Genomic DNA, 26,578 nt, shown 5'->3' with positions numbered 1-26,578 from the left:
CATTTTTCTATAGTTTTATCCAGTCTCATTTTAAAAGTCCCAAGTGACAGACTACCCCTACTTCCCTAGGGAAACTCCATCACAGATTAATAATTACTTCCCATGGTCAAGATAGAAGTTTCCCAATACGCAGTCTAAATTTTCTTAGTTTCATCCCATTAGTTTAAGTGACACCATAGTGTTTGACACATAAATAATACCTCTGCCTACTCAGTGTTAACCTATATTAAAAACAGGTGCCTCAAATATAATAGATAACATCCTTAAAAGCCTACCATATGTGATCATTTTGAAGTGTAGGGCAAGGAATTTAACTTTTCAATCCTGTTTTCCCGTTTGTAAAAATGATGTGACAAACTAAAAATATCCTGGGCAAACCTTATGGAATGAATATTAACTATGTTGAATTACATTAAAACTTATTAAATTAGGTTCAATATGTCTGCAGACCATTATATTAAAAATAAAATTGTGTAGGTGTTATAAAACTCTATGCAAATCCTCCAGAGAAAGGGAGATGCTAATATAATACCTCAGCTATCAGTCCTTTTGAAGCCATCCCCCTAGATAGGTTTTGCAAATGCTCATATAAAAAGGATTCTGCAATACGTAAAAATCCTGTCTGCTAAACAGACTGATTTTAAATAAGCTCAGAACCTTCTTGATTAGCAGAGAGCTCTAAAGTTAAGGGTTGAAAGGACAGGGCCTACTTAAGTCATATAACACACTGCTTGTTCTGAGCTGAAACTGTATGAAATAGAAACCACAAGGAAACTGTTTGAGAGGGATTCTGAAGGACTGTTCCTGCCAGAAGCCATGGTGGGATTGGGGTAAGCTTATTACCTTCTGCATAGGTTTTTAAATGCTTTCTCTGTAGTGTCTTTACCTTCAGAACAACATAGGTATGTATAGGAAGTGCTGTGTTACCTTATAACTGTCAGGAATTACTCAGTTATTAGTCTCTAGAGAAAAAAAGTAAAACAGTAGGCCTCCTTAGGCAAAGTCTTTTGCTAGAATATCCTACTAGTCAGGGGACTCTGCGCCTGGAAATCCACTGGTCACAATGGAGTATTAAACTTGTCACCACTCGAGAGAAATAAAGCTAAGGAGCTGGAAGTCAAAGACAGGTGCTCTTGCTAGCTAAGGTTACCACGTCCCATTTTTAAAGGGACAGTGCTGTATTTAAACCTTCCTACTGCTGGTCCTGACTTTTTCTTAAAATCAGGTAAATTGTCCTATATTTTCTGTCTCTCCCCATCCCTCTCTAAGTACTGGCAGGTTCCGGAGCTAGCTGAATCCCTGCTTGCCAGCTGCCTGCCAACTAGTGGTGACCATGGAATCCAGGGGCCAATGATGAGGCTGGGTGTGCAAATCTGGTGGCAGGGTGAAGATGCAGCACATGGGACCAGTCGTTCCTCCTGATGGTCCATCAGCACAGTCCTCATTGTATGCCAGCTCTTGGTCAGAAGGGCCCGGCCCTTCATCCTGTTTACAGCTGGCACTGGCTGAGCACTGTAAGTACTGGAGGCTGATGCATGTGGGCAGATGCCAGGCAATGGCCGGTTATATGTAGCCTCTGATGACCACCCATCAGTCCATAATGTGCTCCTTCTCTCACTATCATCTCCCTGCTGTACCCCTTTGCTTCCCCTACAGCCCTTCTGCTCCTCCATATCCCCCCAGCAGGGTGCATCCTGCTTTCAGCACTGTGTGGAGAACAGCCCCCTCAGTTCTCCAATAGCCTGGCCAGCAGGTTTCTTCCTTCCCCCATTGCATCTAGCTGGACAGATACCCTGGGAAATCCCAAGACCCTCCAGCTTGTGGCACTAGCCAGGAGCCATGCCCTGCATGTGCCCAAGTGCTGGCATTGTGACACTGAAGTGGCAAGGGGACAGAGGAGCAATTTCCTGTCTGTTCATGTCCGGAAACTGCAGGCACCATGTAGTCCCTGGGGCAGGGGATTAGTACCTTCTTCACCTGCCAATAGGCAGTGAGGGGTCCATTTCCTAAGCCCCTTTCCCTGCTAAGCCACTTCTATAGATGGGTTAGTTGAAGCCCCTGCAGTCAAATTCCTTAGGCCCTGGTGCAGCATACTTAGGTTTAACCCTTTCCTGCCCACGCTGTAGCCATGTGACAGAAGGCATGCTGGGTTACACTAGTGGCCAGCAGCAGCCTGGAGGTGTCATCTGCCTTTCAACACTGCACACAGGAAGGGACCAGCTGCTTTCATTCAGCCACACGGGGGCAGGAGTGAGAGGATGAAAGAGGGGATGGGAGAGAAGAGCTCTGCAAAGATACCGGCCAGGTCATCTCTCAAAGCTCCCCTCCCCCCACATCACCTGCAGGAAAACAGCTCCCGTCCCTTCCCTACCGCAGTGCTGAAACACTGCTGCAGGCCACATTCTGGTATGAATGCTGACAAATATAGGGGAGAGCATATGACCACATGTGGGTTCCCGCACATATTATTGCCTCAGGAAGACACAGCATCGACTAGCAGGAGAGGCGGGTCTGTCCTGGGGGTCTGTCCCAGCATGCCACGTGGAGATTACCAGGCAGAGACGATTATGTCGATTGGTCCATCACCCCCCCCCCCCACCTTCTGAGAGAGAGGTATATGGGAATGTGTGTGTGTCTGCATTTGTATCACCTCTCCCCCAGGTGAATGCTAAAGCCTTAATGAAAGTAAATATGAAGAATCCAACTACACCGTACTTCTTTTTAACAGGGGCTCATCCAATTTGCTCTTAATCTGAATGTTTGCACTGCATAGTTCTGATTGCTTGCAGTTGAACATGCTTGAATACAAATAATTTAACCAACTGTCCCATATTCAGCATAGGGAAATATGGTGTGTCTATTGCTGGACCATAAAGGGGAAATACCAGTGCAGTTGCCCTGAACTGACACACTATATTATTGATTTTTCCTCATATAGCAGAGGGTTGGGAGCATGTGAAAATTTCTGATGATTTCTTCTGGTCTCTCCTCCATTTGTCAAAAGTATTCTGGTAATGTAAGATTCTACATACAGTCACAACAAAGCTAAAGAGAGAAAGAGAAAGACTATTAGTTTTCCATATACAATCCAAAATTGCACTGGCCTTTTTCACTGCCCTATCATATTAAAACTCTTGCATTAACCTGTATGTTCTCCAGCTGTGTCATATTTTGTCATTTTCTGCCCTACTTCCTAATCTAAGGATACCCAATACTGCATTACATAACTTTCCCCAACTCAATATATTGTAATTTGTAATTAATATTTGTTAAAGTCGTTCAGACATTTCTCAATTCACAAGACAAGTGTTGTTACACAGGTCAATTTCTACTAATTTTTCAATTAAGATTTATCGAGACACAAGTTGTACATATCTAAAATCCAAATACCATCAAATTTATTTTGATGAGATGAATATTATTCCTCAGGATAATTCTGTACAATACACCCACTTTCATGTCTGATTATCTTTACACAAAGCAGGAAAAAAAAACTATTACAAGAATTAATATGCAAGTGCTTCCTAGGAGGGATCTTATACTACATTTTAAATATTTTAAATGTCCAGTTATAGTGTGTCACAAATAACTATTAAAGGCCCAATATTCCACCACTGAAGTCAATGGTAAAAATTCCATTTTCTTTTCAATGGTTTAGGATCAGGGCATAAGCACCAAGCTTTGCTGAATGCCATGGCATTTTGATTAAATTATTACTTAGCCCTGATTTTTGTTACAAGAATGTGAATTGTTTAAAACCAGAAGATGATTTACCCTGTGTTGCTTAGGTCCTTAATTTTTGTTTTTGGAAAATAAAATGAAAATGTCCATGCTTCATTTAAATCATTGCTCTGGGGTGGGGTTGGGGATGAGGGGTTCAGTGTGCATACTGCCCCAGGGAGAGAGGACTACCCCAGCTCCCTCTCATTGCAACAGCTTGGGACCAGGTGAGATGTGCCTGTCCTTGGCTTCTACAGTCCCAGCAGGTGCAGCCAATGGAGGGGTGCATGTCCTCGGGCTGTGGTAAGATACATTTGTCTCTACCCTAGGCTACCCAGCCAGAGTGAGAAATGCAGCAAACTGTGCACTTTCCCCTCGTTCCCTGACAAAGGGAAACAGCCAGCAATGTTTCCTTATGAATGCTCCGCCCCCAGCCTTCTTAAAGGAATTCTGGTGGGGTGCAAAGCTCGGACTGAAGCAAAATCATCAGTCAGGTGAAAGGGGCTGTCTTTATGATTTTATGAGATGCAGTCCCATGCCAGACACATCCCATTTGCTTGGCACAACCAAACCCTTACCTTGCTTTAATTTATGATAAGCTGTATACCAAATTTGGTGCTCCTTACTCTTACCGTTTAGAAGGAAAATTCTTGGACAGACAGACAGACACAGACAAACTCTCTCAAATATGCTAAAAAAATCTGTAGAATACAGCTCAAGACTTGGTGCATGAAAAATGCTGCAGAAAGAATGTTACTCTTCCGAAGTAGTCACGACCATCTTGACAACATCTTTTCGTTGTTCCTGAAAATTCAACTTTGATGAATGATTCTACCATGAAGAGTGATTGTAGGTGATTTTGAGGTTCCACGTTTATTTCCTACAATTATTTCTGTATCAAGTGTGTTCAGTGTACAAGTTTTTCCCCCCAAATGTTTTTTAATAAACTACCTTCACTCAAGTCAAGTTGTAGTCGCTCCTCTTCATGCATTGTCACCAGTAGTAAAAGTTCTGCATGCCGAATTAGGCTTTTACTGCAACCCCACTGTTTTCAAATGTCACAACTCCAAGCTATAAAACTTACTGCACAATGTTTATTTTGTCGCAAAAATTAACAGATCTGATACTGAATGCACACAATGATTAGGTCTGTTGAGTAAGAAGGTACCACTTTTGCAGTCATCCTTTAGAGGAGAGATTAACTTATAGAAAGTTTGGGGGGAAAGTGTAGAACAAGAATTTATTCGTATAAGTTTGTGGGTGGGTGAAATCCTGGTCAGTGTTCCCTTTAAGCTGAGCACTTGGGCACCCAGGATAGATTCTGATGCTACACCACTAACTGGCAGAACACCCACGGCTAGCAGCATGTGTTTCTATTGATGGTGTACATCTGCACAACCCTCACTGCACAAAACTAAATTTATTCTGCACATGGATGGAAAAAATTAGAATGAACACTGATCCTGACCCCACTGAAATAAATTGCAAAACTCCCATTTACTTGACTAGAACCAAGATTTCACCCTCTATTTAAACTAAAATTGTCTGAGAAACTATTTCTGAATTTTACAAAATGTTGTTGTACCACTAAAAGCAAATTAAATATCACAGTCCTAAAATAGAAATACCTCCTCAAAATGCATTCACAGGAAAATGTCTGATTTTCTTTGTTATGGTTCAAAAACAAAAGTGGGCTTTGAATAAAAAACCCAAGTTTAAAGATCAGAACTGTTGGCATTAAAAAATCATCATGTTTTCTTAACTCCCCTCTCACCCAAATTTTCAAATAGATTAAAAGACCACCACAGATTAACATACAGATACTGACTTATAACAGTGAAATATAAAATGAAAAATTGTTAATACAGGTTGAACCTCTCTAAGTCCAGAACTCTCTGGTCCAGAAACATCTGTTGTTTGGAATTATTTTAGTTAGCTAGATGTCCACTTTTCATGGATGCAGCCAAGCTTCCCGTGGTCTCAAAAAGTTTGTGTACAGCCACCAGTGCTAGCTCTCAGTATTCTGTACTGTTATTTTGCTCTACTTTATCGCTAAATGTCCTCCAACAGTCCAGTTAAGCAGTGGAAGTTTTGGTAATGCTGCTAGACAATATTGACCTCCCATGGTCTGGAAAATTCTCTCATTTGGAATTGGTCATGTCCTGAGGTTGCCGGACTAGAGAGGTTCAACCTGTAGTAAGATTAAGAGCTGTGACAGCTATATTTTTAATTATGGATAGTGAATGAGTACAAATAAGGTATCATTTAGGCCAGGACCTTGCTGTAATTGTGGTTTTGCCAATTCTTTTTTTTACACAGATTTGCTAATCAGTTTAAAATTATGTTAGTGTTGACAGAACCAAGGTAATGTGGGACTGAACCACAAGACCACCTTATTCGGGGAAGACATAGGTCAAGGTGACACAAAAACACTGACACGGAAATTGAAAATAAAAGGCAGAAAAAAATGCACAAGTTGGGTAACTGAAATCTGTACATGCATACTATGTTGGGTTACCTAAAACTAGGGCTATCAAGCATTTAAAAAATGAATAATGGTGAATCTTGAGATTTAAAAAAGTGCAATTAATTGAAATTTTAAGTGCATGTTAAACTATAATCAGAATATATCTATTTGGGGGGTTTCTATATTTTCAAATATAGGGTCAGGGTTTGGGCCTCGGGGCTTCAGCTCCTCTCAAGGCATATGGCTCTAGTCAATCCCTGCCCCCTTCCTTCTCTCCACCAGGAAACTGCAGGTTGCGGCTGCTCCAGCATCTCTGACACCTGCAGAAGTGTGATGAGGCTTCAGCTCCCACCACCACTTATGCTCCCAAACCACCCACATGTATTCAATTAACATGTTAAAAACACATTAATTTTGCTTTCAGTTGATCAAGGCATTAATTGCAATTGACAGCCCTCACTAAAATTCAAAGAGCTGATGTGTTAAAAAATACACTGGACAAAGATCAAGTAATGTGTAATATAGAAATGTATAACAGACACGAATAAACATCGGCCCAAACTGGAAAAATAGTAGAAAAGAGACAGAAGGAATAAACCAGGAGATCAGAGAAGGTGATAATCATCATGGAAAAACTTCCTGCTGCCCTAGAATGTGGTAACTTGGACCCAAAAAACAATTCCATCTGGTCTGCTACATTTATTCCAGACAGATATGTCCAGACACTATAAATGACAAAAATCCAGTCTGGAAATTTTATAAATTGATTAATCCTAAATTTGGTTGGACTTGCCACTGTTTTCCAATTTTTATTCCCAACTCAAAATTAATATTAATACATGGGAAATTATATATATATTTTTTAATATTCCATGTTAAATGTGAATACAGAAATAATTGTAATTTTAAAATTATAGAATATATATAAACAGATGTTTTAAATTTACAAATATTTTACTGAAGATGTATTAAAAGCACAGAAAAATTTCGGCAATTAAAAAAAATTCACTCCAAAGTCTACAAGGCTGTGCCAATGGCAGGCTTTAATACAACAGCCAATATTTATAGGAATTCTTCTTCCTACCATTAAAATGCACACAACCCCATAAAATAAACTACTGCAGTGTTCAGTGAGCAAATATGTAAAATGTAAAAACTTGCTAACAAGATATAAAGTAGAGATGGCACTAAAGGATGATGCCTGGGCTTGCAAAAGCTAAAATAGCATCAGCAGCAGAAAGGTCAATTACTATAGCATTAAAGGGTTTTAAATTAGTTTAAATTCAAGTTAAGGGGCTTTTTGCCTGCATTTAGAATGGCATAGAGATTAGCTAATATAAACATAATAATTGTATGTAGAAAGTGGCAACAATTTGAAAGGATTTTTTAAAATATATTTTCAAAACTGTTTTTAAAAAGGAAAGTCTATTGAGCCTCCTTTTCTGTGTATGAAGAAATACAAGAAATAGCAAGGTTACAACCCAATGTCAAAGATTGGCTTGGAAGTACACAGAACAACTTGGCTACGTCTACACTGGCCCCTTTTCCGGAAGGGGCATGTAAATTTCATGAGTCGTCGTAGGGAAATCCGCGGGGGATTTAAATATCCCCCGCGGCATTTAAATAAAAATGTCCGCCGCTTTTTTCCGGCTTTTAAAAAAGCCGGAAAAGAGCGTCTAGACTGGCCCCGATCCTCCGGAAAAAGTGCCCTTTTCCGGAGGCTCTTATTCCTACTTTGAAGAATAAGAGCCTCCGGAAAAGGGCACTTTTTCCGGAGGATCGGGGCCAGTCTAGACGCTCTTTTCCGGCTTTTTTAAAAGCCGGAAAAAAGCGGCGGACATTTTTATTTAAATGCCGCGGGGGATATTTAAATCCCCCGCGGATTTCCCTACGACGACTCATGAAATTTACATGCCCCTTCCAGAAAAGGGGCCAGTGTAGACGTAGCCCTTGAGTGTACACACATACAAGTTTGCCAATACTAACTGGACATCTACAGTGAAAAATAAAACAATTTACAGTTATTAGAAAAAAGTTTAAAATTAAAGTATGTTCATTTCAGAATTTAATGGGTCTTTACAAAAGAACAGGAATTCAGGCAGTGTCTTGATTACCCAAATAATAAAAGAGTAACAAATGCATAAATATTATTGGGGTATTTGCTTTATCCTGATGTGCATGGTTTGTAAACTACTGTCCTTAAAAAATTAAAAAAAATATTCTAATTACTGTTACACTCCATTAATTCAGTTCTGGATCAAAATCTTTACTTGTAAATCAGAAAGATACAAACTTCAAATATGTAAAAGAAAGCAACTATGTTTCATATAAAAATATGTTGCAGCCCATAGATAACCTAATGCCTCAATAAATTTAACAGAATAAGAAGTAACGACTAAAATACTTACAGGTTGAAATATCTTGAGTTTTTTCTTCCCACTTGGATTTGCAGCTTTTTCAATCCTACCCTTGATTCCTTGATCCTCAATGGACTTTTGTTCAACTGTTCCTATACTCGTGAGCTCTGTACCATCCATGTTTACTTGCCTTAACTTTGTGTCTTGCTGATCTGTTTCTGAAACTGTCTCATCCTGCCCCTGCAGAATGGTGCAATTTGGGCAGATATAGTCCTCCCCATTCCTTTCCAACAGCCTCCCACGAGCCTCAGAAATCCCCACACAGTCACCATGAAACCATTCCTCACATCTATCACAACAAATCATAAACCTGAAAATAAAGAACAAGTAGTTAAAAATAAAATACTGAAAAATTGAAAACCAAAAATAAGTTAGTGATTTTGTCAGAGCGCCAGTTGCTTCATAACACTTATTAATTTTAACAAATGCATTCACATTTAGCATTTATTAATTTATTCTGTTATTTACATCCCCATGAAGTTACAACAGAAAAAAAGTTATATACATCTAGCAATGAAACCTTTGGTAATAGGTTTATTCCCTATAGCAAATTCTCTATTTCTCAAACAGTATTTTATACAATAAATTGCATATGTATATAGCCCACCTGTTGTTATGAGGCTGGTGACAGATACAATATAGTGTATTTGGGTCATAAATCTCAGACTCAGATTTGCTTTTTGTGAACTCTTCAGATTCTTCACCTTTCATCTCCTTTGTTTCCAGGGCAGGTTTTATTTCCTTTTTAACTTGAAGATCTTCAGTATGTTCCTCAGATACAACTACTTGACTTCCTGACTCAATGCTATCTGTAGACTCGGGTTCTTGTTTGACAGGTAGCTCGGTCTTAATTTCATTTCCTGCCTGGACATCAACTGTTTCTGTAGGATTTTGTTCCAGGTGTTTTTTCCTAAGGCGGTTCTGTATCTCTTTCAATGTTAATTCTTCAGGTTTTTGTTCAATGCGTTTGTTTCTTAGACGATTTTGTAGTTCTTTCAGAGTCAATCCATCGCTATCACTATCAGAGGTATCATCATCATCATCATCATCATCTGCACCTCTGCTTTTCAAGACTGAATGACCCTTATTGTCTTTAGAGTCACTCTTCTGAGTGCCAGTTTTTATATCTGGAGTGCTCTCTACACTGCCTTCAGAGGCAGTCTCAACATCTGTAACCGGACAGGATGCTGGTTCACTTGAATCTTCAAGAGCAGTAGGAACACTCTTCCTACCTCTACGTCTTACTGTTGTAAGAAATTCTTCCACTCTTTCAGTACGCTTGGGTTGCCGTCCACTACGTCTGAGAGACAGGCTTTGCTGCTGCTGTGGCTGTTGTTCATGAGTGTCCACATCAACATCTCCTGCACCTTCTCGTTTGGCAATTGTAGTCCTTCGAAAACCCCATGTTTTCTTGAACTCCTTACTTGTAGGCTTGATAGTTTTTTGTTCCTCCTCATTACTTTGTTCACCTTTATCATCTAAAACTGCTGAAAGTAAAAGTAAAATCATGAAACAGACACTTTTTACTTCCTCAGATGCTTGAAGTGAAAGAAAGGCAGGGATCCATAGACTGGAGTTAACATTAGTGCTAATTAAATCAGGGTGCATGAGGCTCCCCTCCAACAGTAATGAGAAGGTGAGAGTACCTGAAGGAGAAATTACTTATTGTAATGTAAAACTGCGGTCATCTGAAGACGTGGGCTGTGCCCACGAAAGCTCATGATACCATCTACATGTTTTGTTACTCTATAAAGTGCTACCAGACGATTTGTTGTTTTTTAAGTTTATTGTAATGAGAGAGCCATTCTGACTGTCAAAATTGCATATGAATTCCACCTTAGAAGTTTCCCACTGCAAACTGTTTTGAAAGGTTTTTTTTGCTTCAAAATGGCAACTTGTAAGTCTGTAACTGAGCCCAAGGAAGGTTAAAGTGGAACACCCACTGGTTTTTGCATGTTATCATTCCTGATGTCTTATTTGTGTCCATTTGTTCTTTTGCATGGAAACAGTCTAATTTGACCAATGTACATGGCACAGGGACATAGCTGGCACATGATGGCATATATCATGATTATTTTTTTGTTTCCTAACTGACCAGATGTCATGGCATCTACCAAAAAGGGTTTTCTAGAAAGGTTAGAAACAATTTCAAGGTTAGAAACATGATGGCACCACGAAAGGGTGGGCCAATTAAAGTTAGCTCCGATCTCTAAATAACTCAGAAAAATTTTAACTTACTGAATAGCTGGTCAACGGTGCGTTAGAAGGCTCTCACAATCTCTCTGGTTGGCGATTTGCATTAAATTCTAGATATTTGCAACTGGAGTCACTTGTGAGGGAAAGAACTTATATTTTGTTCTATCCCAAACCAATACAGTAGCATTTGCTAAAGGGTGTGCATACATTTCTGGAAGGAGTGATTTATTATTAATCCCTTGTAGCTTAGCAATGTTTATAATGCAGCAATTTTCTTGTTCAATAAACCAGTCCTACCTTTCTATAATTTTTTTAACCTAAATCTTTTATAAACAGTGTGTGAAGTTCTGGCCCAACTGAAGTCAAGGGAAAAAACTGCCACTGATTTCAATAGGCTAATGATTTCACTTAAGGTTTCCTACATGCCAACAGGATGCTGCACCACCATGCTTTACAGCCATTCCAGAAGACGACTAAAATAATTAATTAGGAAAATGGTGAATGGATTAACAAATTAGAATAAGCTGTTCCATGACCACATGCCCGTTCCCTCTTCAATTCTATCATTTAAAAAAAAAAACCTATTTTAAAACTGAGGTCTCCATTTTAATTTAAACCAATTTTTTTTTTAAATTTTCAACAGTAAAGTATGAGAAATATACAAGGTATTTCTGAAACTTTTAAATTACACTTTAAAATGAATAAGATATAGAAAAAAGATTGATTTGTTTGATAAAGATAGAAGGGATGATACTGCTGTTAGGCTGTTCATAGTAGGAATAAGGATGTTAGCGACTAATCGACTAACCAATCAACAGAAGCTTATCAATTAGCACTATCGATCAGTCACATTTCCCCAGCCGCCGCTCTGCTTTGCACAGCTGAGTGAAGCGGCTGAGTCGGTCCCTCAACCACGCGTTTCTTTTCATTCAGCCTAGTATATGTATGTGTGGTGATGAATGAAAAGGAATGCATGGAGCAGAGACCGACTCAGTGCCTTTGCGCGCGGCATTCCTAGACTATGTAATGCAGAGCGGCAGCTGGTGTGTGTGTGTGTTGAATGAAAAGAAATGCGTACAGCAAGAATCAACTCAGTGCCTTTGATTGCGGCTTCCCTAGGCTGTGCAATACAGAGCAGTAGCTGGGGAGGTTATGCTGTGAACCGGTGCTAGCCAAACTGAGCACTGGGACTGCCTACCCTTATCAACTAATCAATTCGTTGACAGAAAATCTGTCAACTAATCGATTAAGAAAGTAATTGTATTTTAACATCCCTAAGTAGGAACTCCCCCTTTCTATGCACTCGCATAGCAATTAACATAACCTCCATCTTGATTAGGGTTTCTATACGATATACAGGCAGTCCCCGGGTTACGTACAAGATAGGGACTGTAGGTTTGTTCTTAAGTTGAATCTGTATGTAAGTCGGAACTGGCGTCCAGATTCAGCCGCTGCTGAAACTGACCGCCAGTTCTGACTTACATACAGATTCAATTTAAGAACCCCAAGCTTCCCCAAGTCAGCTGCTGCTGAAACTGATCAGCAGCTGATTCCAGGAAGCCTGGGGCACAGCAACTCCGCCTCGGGCTTCCTGTAGTCAGCGCTGGTCAGTTTCAGCAGCGGCTTACTTGGGGACGCCTGGGGCAGAGCAGCTGGGGTGCTGCTGGGTTGCTCCAGTAGCACCGCTCCTCGGCGCTACTGGACCAACCCAGCAGCACCCCAGCTGCTCTGCCCCAGGCGTCCTGATTCAGCCACTGCTGAAACTGACCAGCAGCGGCTGAATCAGGACCTGGGGCAGAGCAGCTAGGGTGCTGCCGGGTTGGTCCAGTAGTGCCCAGAAGGCACTGCAGGACCAATTGGCAGCCCCAGCTGCTCTGCTCCAGGGTCCAAAACAAAAGCCTGGTCTGCTGGGGGGAGGCGGGGGGGCACACTAGCCGCGTCTCCCCCCCCCCCCCCCAGCAGACCAGGGATACGGGAGCAGAGCCGCAGCGGCAGCGGGGTGCCGCACCTCTGAGGCTTTGCTCTGGCAAAGCCTCAGAGGCGCGGGACCCCCCCGCGGCTGCAGCTTCAGTCCCGGTGCCTGTGGTCTGCTGGGGACGGTCCCCAGCAGACCACAGGCAGGGGACTGAAGCGGCAGCAGCGGGCGGGTTCCCCCGCTTCTGAGGCTTTGCCAAAGCAAAGTCTCAGAAGCGCGGGGAACCGCCGCTGCTGCTGCTTCAGTCCCCTGCCTGTTGTCTGCTGGGGACCGTCCCTAGCAGACCACAGGCACCGCAACTGAAGCGGCAGCAGCGGCGGGGTCCCGCGCTTCTGAGGCTTTGCTCTGGCAAAGCCTCAGAAGCGCGGGAACCCGCCCGGTGCCCCTGGTCTGCTGGAGACAGTCTCCAGCAGACCAGGGGCACCGGAGCAGCTTACGAACGGGGCTTTCTCGCCCCGGAGTTCGCAGGTAGCAATCCGCTACCTCGACCTCCGGGGCGAGAAAGCCCCGTTCGTAAGTGTGGATCCGACATAAGTCGGATCCGCGTAAGTCGGGGACTGCCTGTAATTAAAACAAATAATATGCTGGCTTTCTTATGGCAGCATAAAACCTAGGGTCAAATCCTTAACAAAAATCCAAAGTCATGAATGTGAAAGCAGCTCCAATATAGCTTTTTTGTGCACTGAATGAAAGACACACAGAATAGAGACTTACAATACTATTAAGATAATTCCTCATCCCACATATCTTCACATAGCATCACTCCTTTTAGTAACTATCTGTCAAAGAACAATTTTTTTTCTTTTTGAAGTGCCTCACTAATGTTCTGGAGACTCTATAAAAAAAACCAACAAAATTCAATAGCTTAAAGCAGTTTTTCTCAAAGTGGCTCTAGTTTGATGTTTCCAGTCAATGGGAACTGCAGGAAGCAGCTGCTGCTTCTTGCGGCTCCCCTTGGCTGAAAATGGCAAGCTGGAGCCAATTGGAGCTGCAAGGCTTCATGGCCATAGAGCCGTTGTTTATCTAAAGTGGAGCGGCCTGTTAGCAGTTTTTCACTTTGAGAAACACTGGCTCGAAGAAACCAAACCAAACAAAAAAAACCCTATATATCAGTGGTGGGCAACCTGCGGCCCAAGGGCCACATACAGCCCTCTGGGGTTTTATATGTGGTCTGTGAGACACTGTGTTTACCCACATGCTGGGTTGCCAGATTCCGCTGATTTCCACCCACATAGTTCTTTTCCTATCAGTATTACTGAAGTGACACATTCATGTAAAACATGGGCACATGACATAAGGTGCGTGCTGACTGCACACAACATTGGGTAAGAGCCAGGCACTCCCTGTGCATCCAAAGCCCTGCTGCAGTTCAAATTGGCACACCATGCAAATTCTAGGTATGTAAGCACAGGGAGCAAAACTACCCTAACCTAGAAGGCTGTCTTGGTTATGACAATCTTGCAGCACACTGAGATGAAGGAGGGCTACTCATGCAGTCCATCACTGCTACAACTGGTAATCCCTCTCCCAAAACAAATTACATCCTATTGCATTACTTTTACCACTATGGCCCTAGTCTAATCAGCTTGCCATCTGAATTGAATACAAACAAGACTAAGAAAACAGTATTCTTTGGTACAGCGCTTTGAAGATCCCCAAATCCAGAATCTGGTAGAACAAAAGATGATTACGCTGAAGTCAAAGATACAAAACTGACTTACCAGGAGAACGGTTTTCCATGTTGCCAAGGCTGGATTCAGATTCAAATGCCAGAGACTGTGAACTTACAACTTGTTCCATAATACGGAAACCACCATTCCCAAAGTGTAACTCTAAAAATAAATGTAAGACTCAGATTTTAATTGCTTGGACCTGGAGATTGTTGCATTTATTAACAAGAGATTTCATTTTAAAAAAATCTGTCTCAATGAACAGATAGATTTACTTACTGCAAACATGTAAGTAATCTCCATGTCTGATCCCAAATCAATACCAGAAAGAAAAAGATCTCAAACTTATGCAAACTGCTAAGTTGTACAGCACATTTTTGGATATAGCACACAGAGATGTTAGAGATCGTGTAACTGAACAGTCATGCAACCGCATGCAATCTTTGCAGTTACGTGACAATTTGATAGTCCCCAGAAGTGGAGCTGGCAGTCAGTGTGCTCCCGACACCACTGCCAGGGAGCCACTCAACACCCTACAGTGCTGCCTTTGAAAGCTAGTTTCCTCACACCTATTGGCTCCATCCTACTTCCCTTACCCTCCATGCTGCTGCTTCTCTATCGGAGGCAGCAGCATAAGGGTGAGAGGGGAGGCAGATCCGGTGCTTGTGGGAAGCCAACTTTTAAATCAGCTCCTCACAGGCACCCCGGCTCCTGCTTTCCACCCCCAATACAGAGGCAGTCGGGGGGGGGGGGGTGAATGAGTGTAGTCAACAAGATTAACTGATAAACCCAAGTTTATTGCTAATCGTGTAGCTATCTACATGCTGACATCCCTAATAGCACATGCATGCACTACTAACTTGCTTCCAGATTTCTGCAAATTGCTTAGCAAAAATAAGAATAATAAAAGCTGAAGTATATAGTCAACTACTCAAAATAATCTATGCTATCAACTATTTTAAATGTTTCATTTACAGGGACACAGTTGACTGTGTATTTTCAGGTATTTTCTTTTTTACACACACAGACACACAGACACACACACTTACTTTTAGGACTTAAAAGTTAAAAATCAACATGGATCTGAACCTAAAAATTAGACGTCTCAGTGCAAAAGTAATTTATTAATATAGTTACAAGTGCCAAATTATAGGAGAACTAAATGACACTATACATTTTAACTACAGTATCATTATAATGGCACTTTGAAAACTTACACAAATACACACCAAATAAGATATAATGGAATGCTCATCTCAGTGTTGTTAAGACTGCAGAAGTTACAAGATGACATGTAAGCCTAGCAAGACATTATATTGGATGTAATTTATTGCTCCAGTTACAATCAAGTCCCAATGATTGTTCCAGCAATCTTGTTTTATAATAATCATGTATAAAAATGTGAATGACACATCCAAAATATTGAGTTATAAACATATTTCCTTATTTTTCCATACCAATACCTAATTGTCACATACGAATGCAGTGTTGTGAAAATACCAGCAGATTGTCTAGAAGATGCCTTAGCCCATAAGCATCTATGAATATTTTATAAGACCCTATTAAATCTATCTCTATATTACAGATTTGTGTGTCTGTTCATCCGTCGATGTATCTGTCTAAGAGTCTATTTGTTCAAAAACTCTTAAAGGTTAAGATCTAGGACCACCAAATTGGGAATGCAGCTTCCTCTTATCCTAACTTCAAACAAGGTTAGGGTTTTCTTGCGCCAGGAAAATGGGATATGCCCATAATTTGATTATTTTCCGTAACATGGAAAGGGACGGGAGAGGGAGAGGGAGAGGGAGAGGGAGAGGCAGAGGGAGAGGGAGAGGAGGGATGTAATTTTCACAATCAACACTCAGGGAAGCCAGCACAGGGGAGAGCTATACTGCAAAGTCCCCACTGGGGGCAGTTGCATCATCAACAAAGTGGCCAGCTACAGATGGAGCTTGCCTGTCAGGTAAGTGGCTCCCTGCCTTAAACACCTCCTGCTCTCTGCTCTCATCTCTAGCACTGGGAAGTGGGACTGAGAAGCCTTCCCCTGCCTTGGGCGGCTGCCAGGAAATGCTGGGTAAGTCTGCTAGTTAAAATATAGAAGTAGGAAACATGTCATCTGAAAAGAAAAAATCTCCAGAACATTATCCAGATTGCAGTGAAGAAAGGCAGAATGATAATTTATTTCTATTATAGAATCATAGAATCATAGAATAATAGGACTGGAAGGGACCTCAAGAGGTCATCGAGTCCAGCCCCCCGCCCTCAAGGCAGGACCAAGCTCCACCTACACCATCCCTGACAGATGTCTATCTAACCTGTTCTTAAATATCTCCAGAGAGGGAGATTCCACCACCTCCCTTGGCAATTTATTCCAATATTTGACCACCCTGACAGTTAGGAATTTTTTCCTAATGTCCAATCTAAACCTCCCCTGCTGCACTTTAAGCCCATTACTCCTTGTCCTGTCCTCAGAAACCAAGAGGAACAAATTTTCTCCTTCCTCCTTGTGACACCCTTTTAGATATTTGAAAACCGCTATCATGTCCCCCCTTAATCTTCTTTTTTCCAAACTAAACAAGCCCAGTTCATGAAGCCTGGCTTCATAGGTCATGTTCTCTAGACCTTTAATCATTCTTGTCGCTCTTCTCTGTACCCTTTCCAATTTCTCCACATCTTTCTTGAAATGTGGCGCCCAGAACTGGACACAGTACTCCAGCTGAGGCCTAGCTTATAGATGATAGCTTATCCCTAGCTATCATCTATAATTTTATCAATATCTCATGGAGATCATCAATACACACAAAATGGAAAATTTAAATTAAAACTCTACTTTCTAAAATGAACTATTGCTGAAGAAAACAATTCCTTTCTCTTGAACTCTGAAATCAGGATTAATTGCTATGGAAGCCAAGATATGCCAACATATGGATCATATTTTTTTTAAAAACCCTGTACAAGACAAACAACATTGATGAACAGGTTCTCCTCTTTGACATAGAAGAGAGGTGGCTGCTGCAACCTAGTTGTGGCTCTGTGAACTTCAGCTGTTCATTCTGAGTAGAAGTTAAAGCAAGAGATGAGTTACTGAGTTTCTCTAACCACTGCCACTGTAAAAGGCTCAGGATTAGACATAGTTTAATTCCATCACACACCTTCCTTGCTATTTCTAGCTATTTTAAAAGCCAATTTAAATTACCATGGCTAATAGACATTCACGTTGACAGATTAAATCGAGAGTCAATAGCTTACTCAGGAAGTAGTCATTCATTTTGGCATGCCATACACAAAGGAAGGACAATTTCAAAGGTAGAAAAAACATTGTCTAATAGTCCAGAACAGGACTTGGAATTACAGATGCTTTCTTCTGGAAAATTTTTGCTCAAGGCCACAAGCAGTGAAGAACAAAATTGGCTCTAGCGAACTGATCTCTCTCGTAATTTCTTTATGGGATTCTTCTTCTGGATCCAAATCAAATGAAACACGAGTAGTCTTAACAGAAACCCTTCTGTATTAGGAATACCAGGATTCTGTACAAAATGAGATTTTGTGAACCCACATTCAGTCTAGACAAATCCAGGATGGGGGAGAAATATCCTATTTTCTTTTTCATTGTGAAAAATATCTATCAGAAGCAAATAATCTGTCTTCTGGGTAAGACAATGGCTCTTTGGGAAATAAGTTTCATCACGCTGGTCAGAACTGCCTAGGAGGGGTGGGCATGTTAGTCTGTATCTGCAAAAACAGTGAGTAGTCCTATGGCACCTTATAGGCTAAGGGTATGTCTACACTACCGCCCTCGTTTGAACTAGGGTGGTTAATGTAGTCATTCGAAGTTGCAAATGAAACCTGGGATTTAAAAATCCCGGCCTTCATTTGCATCTTGCCGGGCGCCACCATTTTTAAATCCCTGTTAGTGCGGACTCCGTGCCCACGGCTACACGCGGCACGGAGTAGGTAGTTCGAATTAGGCTTTCTAATTCGAACTACCTGAAAAGCCCGGGATATTTAAATCCCGGGCTTCATTTGCAACTTCGAATGACTACATTAACCACCCTAGTTCGAAGTAGGGTGGTAGTGTAGACATACCCTAACAGATTTATTTGAGCATAAGCTTTCATGGGTAAAAGCTTTGCATCTGACGAAGTGGTTTTTACCCATGAAAAATTATGCCCAAATAAATTATTAGTCTTTTAGTGCCGTAGAACTGCTCATTGCTTTTGCAGAACTGCCTGTCACTTCCTGGGACCCCAATGGGGAAGCAATGAAAAGAAGTTAGTTTTAAAGAAGGACATTCTCAATAATTTTAAGAGTCCAGGAGAAGAAAGTGTCTAATGGATACATTAGTTATTTCTGCGATTCCATCTCTATATGGTGTTTGGGAAATATTTTTATTCCCCAATGGACCTCCATGGATGAAGGAATGAAAGGACTATTGTTTTAGTCATGTTGGTAATTAGTAATTCAGCAAAAGGTATTACACATTGCCTTTAGAGAACACTCATTTTATAAGACTGGTTAAATATAATCTTGTTCAGGTTAAAAGAATTTCTCAAAGCTTTATCAACAAATTTCTGAAAAAATTCAGCATATTGAAAATAACTTGAGTAAGGCTGGTCCCTGATTTGGTCTCTGTGTCAAGGCTTCCAAGCTATATGCTGTGCCAGAGAAGAGTTCTGGTAAAAATGACAAAAATATCACAAGTTAAACTGTAGAGTAAAGCTATTGCTGATGTGACGGACATAGCTTCTTAGAATTCCTCTCTAGACGTCTATGAGACTTCATGTCTAAGGAAACAGCAGGGAGCAAGTGACAGAAACAACACACAAGCATGAAGCAACTTGATCAGGATCCAAAATAAGATGATCTTGATCATTAAAACCAGTAAGCATATGTGCTGCTGCATATCAAACAAGTTGCATGCAATGTGAATGCCCTGCTAAGAAGGAATGAAAAATAAATTTTTTGATCACTAGCACATGCGGTGGTGTTGTGCAGTCATCACAGGATACATAAGGATTTAATGTTACCAGTTTATGCAAGTAAACTATTTTCGTATACTTTCCTTGGAAAGGTAATAGAAATGTATCCTAATGAATTTCACATTATACATACATCTAAGCCACAATTAAACTTTAAAACCGTTGTTAAACTCTGCTCTGTACATAGAACTTAAGAAGTCTCTAGAATGAGAACAGCAGCGCCATACAATTCAATTTCCATTTCTTTTACAAGTATCTCATTTATGATCAGAAAAAAAACCCTTGAATGATACAATTTATCCTATTTTACAGGAACTGCTGGGGGGAAAAAGTTAGCAAATTTCCAACATCTTCATATATATACTCACAATTCCAATGGCTAGCATGTGAGGGGTTTTAAAGCATGCTATTATTTTAAATCTCACTATTTTTTGCATCTTGCAATGTGCAGTCTTGAGACAGTTCCTGTTTCAAGCAGTGTACTAGCATGCACTACACTTGTAACATATCAGGCACAAACCCCTCTAGAGTTAGCCTTTGACCAAAAGGTGCCATGTATTTGTCTAACTGAATTACAAATTGATGCTCTGCAAATTATCTGGGAAATAGGGAATTTTTCAACTCCACACACCAGTGTTTAAAAACACAAAACTTGCGAGATTCTTTGTAAGACCACTTTAGCAGGATTTTACTCTTGTACAGATGATAGTGTGTGTTTGAGAATCACTGTAAGTGGGAAATGGTGCAGCTGAATTTAAAATAAAATAATTTTAAGTTAATAGTAAGGTAACCAAAATTCTCAATCACCCTTTCTAGCCTAACTACTGGAACATTCACATGTCACTTCTAAACTTGATAGAATTTTGTTAAGCTCTTTGGACAGTAACATTTTAAAATAACATTAGTTTTTTAAAGTTTTTAGCCTCTTATTTAGTAACAAGATTATAATATTTTAAAATGGAAAAGAAACTGCAATTAAAGCAATTACGATGCAAGAGATTAAACAATATTTTACGTCTTTGTTTACCTTGGAAGATGAAGAAATGTTAAGAGTACAGCAGAGGAAATCCAAATTCTGAGATTTAAAATTCCAGATAAAAATTAAAGTAATAGGAAGAATCTTCAATGTCCTCTATATGCTTTACCTGACACAGCATTAGAGGTTGGGATGATTTCTCCCTGGAGATCTAAATGAAAGGGAGAGCGAGAAGAGGGCAGCAGTCGATCAGAGTCATTCAGCATAATACCTAGAGCATGTGCTGAATTTGATAATTCAGAAGTGCATGGTTCATCTTGATGACAACCCAAAGACTCAGATATCAATCCTCCGGTTGTTGTAGACTCCTGGAAGGAAAAACAAAAGTTTAAAAGTTTATATAGTTTTATTCATTTACTTTACCACTTTGTATTATACAATTCCAACAAGTCTAACAACGCAAAGAAGTAAATTGTAGGTATTACTTTAAATTGCTACAAAATTCTCATTGTTAAACAATAAATGTGCAAATTAAGATAGCTCTGGTAAGAAAACAGATGCAGATCCACTTTGCATTTTACTGTAACTCATGAATGTAACCATCACATTTTGTTTCTTCATCAGTTTACCCCTCAAGAAATGGACTAAAACGGGAATGAATATTGTTGTAAAGGATAAAAAAAAATAAAGGTTAAACTTCTCTAATCTGGCACTCTCAGGACCTGAACAGTGCTAAACCAGAGAATTTGCCGAACCATGGAAGGTCAACATTGTAATGAGAGAGTCTTTTTTATTTCACCAAGGAGAATAAATGGAACAGCGCTTGTAATGATGTTTAATAATGTATGAGTGTGCTCATAAGTCCTATATAAGCCTAACTTAGCCAAGGGTTGTGAGTTCTCTTCATCACAAAGTGTTGTTACATAAGTTTACTCTATTGGCACAAGAAAGGAAGTAGAAAAAAGCATACAAAACCTGCTTATGTTTAGCAGCATTACCACCATTTCCACTCCTTGCTGGTCTCATAAAAGACATGTAAGGGTGTGACGTAGTGGGGGTACTTGCTGGGCTGTGGTGACCTCTGCTGTCTGGAGCAAGACCCAGCAGGGAAAACCTCATTATGCAAAGGTGACTCAAAAACCTGTCTGACCTGCGGCCCCCATGGGGAGAAACAAAGGGAGGTGGAATGCTGCCCTGGCTGTGGGCAGGGCTGAAAGAGGGGGAGTTAGTTCCTGGCTGGAAGGCAGGGAAGAAGGAGCTGGGGAGGGGGCTGGGACTCCCCTATCTCAAGGGGGGCACTGAGGCCTCTTAGCCCCAGTTCCTGTAACCAGATTACATCTGTGCTGAGCTGTGCTGGAGGAACAATAAACAACCTCCATTCTACTGGCTGGTGAAGTCTGTTCATGCCATTTCGGGGGTGCAGGAGATGGGAAAATCCCGATGCGTCGTCACAAAGGGTAATTTAGAGCAAGAGCCAGGAACGGTGGCTATAAATATATTTTATGGGACCACAGTAGACTTGGCCACATCCACAATAATTGGACAACCAACTAACTAAAATCATGCCAGACAAGACAGTGCTGGACTAGAGTGTCAACCTGTACTAACATAATTACACTGTTAATACTGATCTTTCAGTGTCCAGTGTCAAGAGGAATGTAGCTTGTATACTGATAAATTTGTTTAGAAGCATTAAGATTTTCATAACACAACAGTTTACTTACTGTACTAAATATGAATGTAACAAAACAACTCTAATAATAGTTTTTAGTAGCTCAGCAAGAGTGAAATTAAAAGATGCAACCTATATTTAGATTTTTCTAGTACTGAAAATATAAAGAACATAAGAATGGCCATTCTGGGTCAGACCAAAGGTCCATCCAGCCCAGTATCCTTTCTGCTGACAGTGGCCAATGCCGGGTGCCCAAGAGGGAGTGAACCGAACAGATAACAATCAAGTGATCACTCTCCTGCCATCCATCTCCAGCCTCTGACAAACAGAGGCTAGGGACACTATTCCTTACCCATCCTGGCTAATAGCCATTAATGGACTTAACCTCCATGAATTTATCTAGTTCTCTTTTAAACCCTGTTATAGTCCTAGCCTTCACAACCTCCTCAGGCAAGGAGTTCCACAGGTTGACTGTGCACTGTGTGAAGAACTTCCTTTTATTTGTTTTAAACCTGCTACCTATCAATTTAATTTGGTGGATCCTAGTTCTTATACTATGGGAACAAGTAAATAACTCTTCCTTATTCACTTTCTCCACATCACTCATGATTTTATATACCTCTATCATATCCCCCCTTAGTCTCCTCTTTTCCAAACTGAAAAGTCCCAATCTCCTCTTTTCCAAGCTGAAAAGTCCTAGTCTCTTTAATCTCACCTCATATGGGGCCTTTTCCAAACCCCTACACATTTTAGCTGCACTTCTCTGAACCTTTTCTAATACAATTATCCCATTTTAAAACATGTGTTATCCTATTTTAAAAATGTAAGGAACATTTAACATTACTAATGGAGCTAACACCAACTATACTCCTATACATTTTCCCTACAGACAAATATAGATATATAGTTCTAAGTTACCAGTTAGGAGAAGGATAAATTCTCTATTCTTTCACTTTCTCCTGGTCTTGTACCATGTTTTCAAAAAAAAAAAGTGTAAAGGGACTCAGACATGCCAATATACCCTAACTGCTGCAATACACTGTATTTTTATGTCATCCATTATATCAACCATTTCTACACTGTAAAGTGTTTTTTAAGCAAGCCAAATGCAATTTTACAGCAAAAGACTAACTTAAAAAACTTTACCAATATGGGCAAAGTGTGTGTTTTTTTTTCATTATCATGCTTATGCATGTATAAAGCTTAGTTTATATTCAATTATACTAATAAGGGCACTTTTTACCAGTACAGTTTATTTTACTTTGCCAAACTACTTTGCCATGTAGTTTATACTATCACAGTTAGAGTGGCAAAAGTACAGACAAGACCATCGTTTCAAAAGATTTAAAATCCAGAAAAGTAGGGAAGAAAGATCTAGAAGAAACTCCATAAATGAGAAATTGTCCCTATGCCCATGTACACTTCTCAAAGACTCAACCAAGTTTTCAAATCTATTCTTGAATATTTTTCAAGAAATATAATTTTCCTGACAGGTGCAGCCTGCATGAAAGGGACAAAGCTTTTTAAAAATACTTCATGAAGACTTGACTAATCCAAAGAAGATGCCACAACCATTTGTTAAGATATCTGCCTCACCATAGCAGCCAACACTTCTGAGAAAATCTCTCTCTCAAGAGTGTTCCAGAATCAGGAACTTACTTTACCAAATGGCCAAAGTTAACCGCTGTCCAGAGGAAAACACAGAAAAATCTATCCCAACTGTAGTACATGAAGCAGGCTTTGGAACTGGAGAACAGGAAGTGGAACAGGATTGATAAAACTGAACTTGAAGATAAGCCAATGAGAGAGGTCAAAGGCAATATGATTCCATTTTTTGGAACAAGCAATGATTTAGGAGCAACTGCAAGAAGAATTGCAACAGTAAAGGTAAAATGTTATTAAAACCTGAACAAGGATTTCACCATGATAAGGATGAATTCTGTAATGTACCAGAGGTGGAAACAGACATATGTAAGGACAAATTAAACTACACAATCCTATGTTCCAACACACCCTCCCTATAATGTATTTGTTCAACTCAAACTGTCCAAGTTCATAAACCCTGGAGTCTTAAAGCATATTTGTTATTTTTAACCACTTGTTACAGCTTGGGAAATGATCATCTCCCTAGTGCCATTACATTCTCCAAATGAAGAGAAATTTGCCATTCTTTTCAGCTGGTACATGAAATAGTACAGCAACCCAAACATTTTTTCTATCTCTGACAGCAACAAATAAATTAACGCTGCAAATGGGTAAATTCAGATTACTCCCATCTTTCTGAATTCTTTCAATGTACATTGTCATGTCTTCCAAAAACAACAAAAATAAACCCCCAAAGTGTTCTAACCTAGTTTTGAGAACCTTATTACTGTTTATAAAAGCATTCGATACCTGAACTAATTTGTATTTTGCTTCATTGTCTGAATCAGTGGCTATATCCAAGGAGTCAATGGTAGATGGCGGAAGACAGTCTGAATTTAAAGTGCTTTCTTCCACGATGTTGCTCCGTAATAATCGCTCAATCTCCCTGTTCAGAATTTCCAATTCATCACACATCACGTAATTCTAAGAGATATACCTGAAGGAAGAGGGGAAAGTCAGCTAATCACTACTTGTTCAATTTTAATAAAATAGCCTAATATTATTATATGACATATGCCACTGAATGAAAATATATGCGCTCTAACATATCTTATTTGAATCTTTCTGACTCTAGAATGTTTTCTGCTGATTGTGGCAATAAATCCAGTTAAATATTTTTGTGCAATCAACCTAAGCGCAACGACTATTTACGCAAAATAATCTTCAGTATATTTAATCTTGTGGCATAGGTCTGATATGAATAATGTATACCTAACCCTGCAGTCAGTATTTTCTCGTTAAGAGAACATTCAGGATGTTGAATAGATCACATTTTGCAAATTGTTATAATTTTACGTGTGTGTGTGTGTGAGAGAGAGAGAGAGAGAGAGAGAGAGAGAGAGACACACACACACACACACAAAAAAGGGATTATTTTACAACCCCAGAATAAGGAAAACACACCAGCATGACTAGAATTTTAAGGAAACACTATAGGCTGCGTCTAGACTGGCACGTTTTTCCACAAAAGCAAGTGCTTTTGCGCAAAAACTTGCCAGCTGTCTACACTGGCCGCTAGATTTTGCACAAAAGCACTGACATTCTACTGTCCGAAATCAGTACTTCTTGCGCAAATGCTTTGATGTTCCCGTTCAGGCAAAAGCCCTTTTCCGGAAATGTTTTTGCACAAGAGGGCCAGTGTAGACAGCTAAAAACTGTTTGGGGCAAAAAAGCCCCGATGGCGAAAATGGCGATCGGGGCTTTCTTGCGCAAAACCGAGTCTAGATTTTTCAGAAAAGCATCCGTGCCAATCTAGACGCTCTTTTCCGCAAATGCTTTTAACGGAAAAACTTTTCCGTTAAAAGCATTTGCGGAAAATCATGCCAGTCTAGACGTAGCCTATCAAGTTTAACAGATATAAAATTTGTATATTGGAAAAAACTTTTATTTTGTTCCTTCACAATTAAGAAGAAGCAGTTTCCCTCAAAATGATGGTCTCAACTAGGGATGTAAGAGTATGTCTACACTAGTCCCCTAGTTTGAACTAGGGAGGCTAATGAGGGCAACCGAAATTGCAAATAAAGCACGGAATTTAAATATCCCGCACTTCATTAGCATGTTCCCAGGCAGTCGCCATTTTGGAAACTGACTAGCCCGGAATAACTGCCCGTGTCTACACACGGCAGTGAAATGGGAGTTCGAAGTAAACCCCTAACTCAAATTAGCTATTACTCCTCGCGGAATGCAGAAGTGCCGCGGGACCAGGGGGCAAGCGGGGGAATCAAGCAGTCCCCCACGGGCCCGTGCTCCCTGCTTTTGAAACGTACAAGAGTCCTGTAGGGGACTCTCGTACATTTCAAAAGCAAAGCGAGAGTGGGGAGCAGGAGGTGAGTGGAGGACTCAAGAACCTTCCAGGGCTCTTGTACATTTCAAAAGCAGGGAGCACCAGACCAGCAGAGGACTGCTTGAGTCCTCTGCTGGCTCCCTGTGGCTCTTCCGCCTTTGAAAAGTAGGAAGAGTTCAAAGGTGGAGGTGCCCTTATCAACTAATCGAATAGTCAATGCAAATTGGATCGACTATTAAATTAGTTGATTAATCTAAATATAACATCCTTAGTCTCAACATAGGTAAAATTCAAACTCTACTCAACAGTCACTGCCAAAATGCTTGGTTTCCTCACAATTAGGAAGCAAAATACATTTTTGGTATCACCCTTCTCTCCTCATCTGTTCTGTAGCTGCTTTTGCTCTTGAGAAAACAAGATAATTAAATTGATTTATTCTGCTCTTTAAATTTTATCTAAAAACAGGATTTTTTTAAACTTTTCAATAAATATGCACACATACAATAAGCTGAAAATCAAGAGTAACTACATGCAAATATGAACTACCAAACCATATTCATAATTTTAAACTTCCCAGA

General features: G+C 40.3%; 1 protein-coding gene across 11 annotated transcripts in view; it reads right to left on the bottom strand.

The window, feature by feature from the left end:
• Positions 1-26,578, bottom strand: part of DIDO1 (death inducer-obliterator 1) — a 106,973-nt gene that overhangs the window by 53,058 nt on the left and 27,337 nt on the right. For 4 of the 11 annotated variants that reach the window (XM_075901064.1, XM_075901065.1, XM_075901063.1 and 1 more), the window contains 5 exons: positions 24,467-24,653; positions 20,570-20,768; positions 14,497-14,607; positions 9,212-10,091; positions 8,596-8,914 (listed from right to left, as the gene is read on the bottom strand). In XM_075901064.1, coding sequence (XP_075757179.1) covers positions 8,596-8,914; positions 9,212-10,091; positions 14,497-14,607; positions 20,570-20,768; positions 24,467-24,631 — 1,674 coding nt within the window. In that variant the 5' untranslated portion in view covers positions 24,632-24,653. Of the gene's footprint in view, positions 1-8,595; positions 8,915-9,211; positions 10,092-14,496; positions 14,608-20,451; positions 20,769-24,466; positions 24,654-26,578 lie in introns of those variants that run through there. The other 7 variants (XM_075901068.1, XM_075901067.1, XM_075901069.1 and 4 more) reach the window with 4 other exon arrangements.

Source organism: Pelodiscus sinensis, chromosome 18, assembly GCF_049634645.1.
Source record: "Pelodiscus sinensis isolate JC-2024 chromosome 18, ASM4963464v1, whole genome shotgun sequence".
NCBI classification, from domain to species: Eukaryota; Metazoa; Chordata; order Testudines; family Trionychidae; genus Pelodiscus; species Pelodiscus sinensis.
The sequence above is the reverse complement of the archived record's forward strand: the minus strand, read 5'-3'. Positions and strand labels throughout refer to the sequence as shown.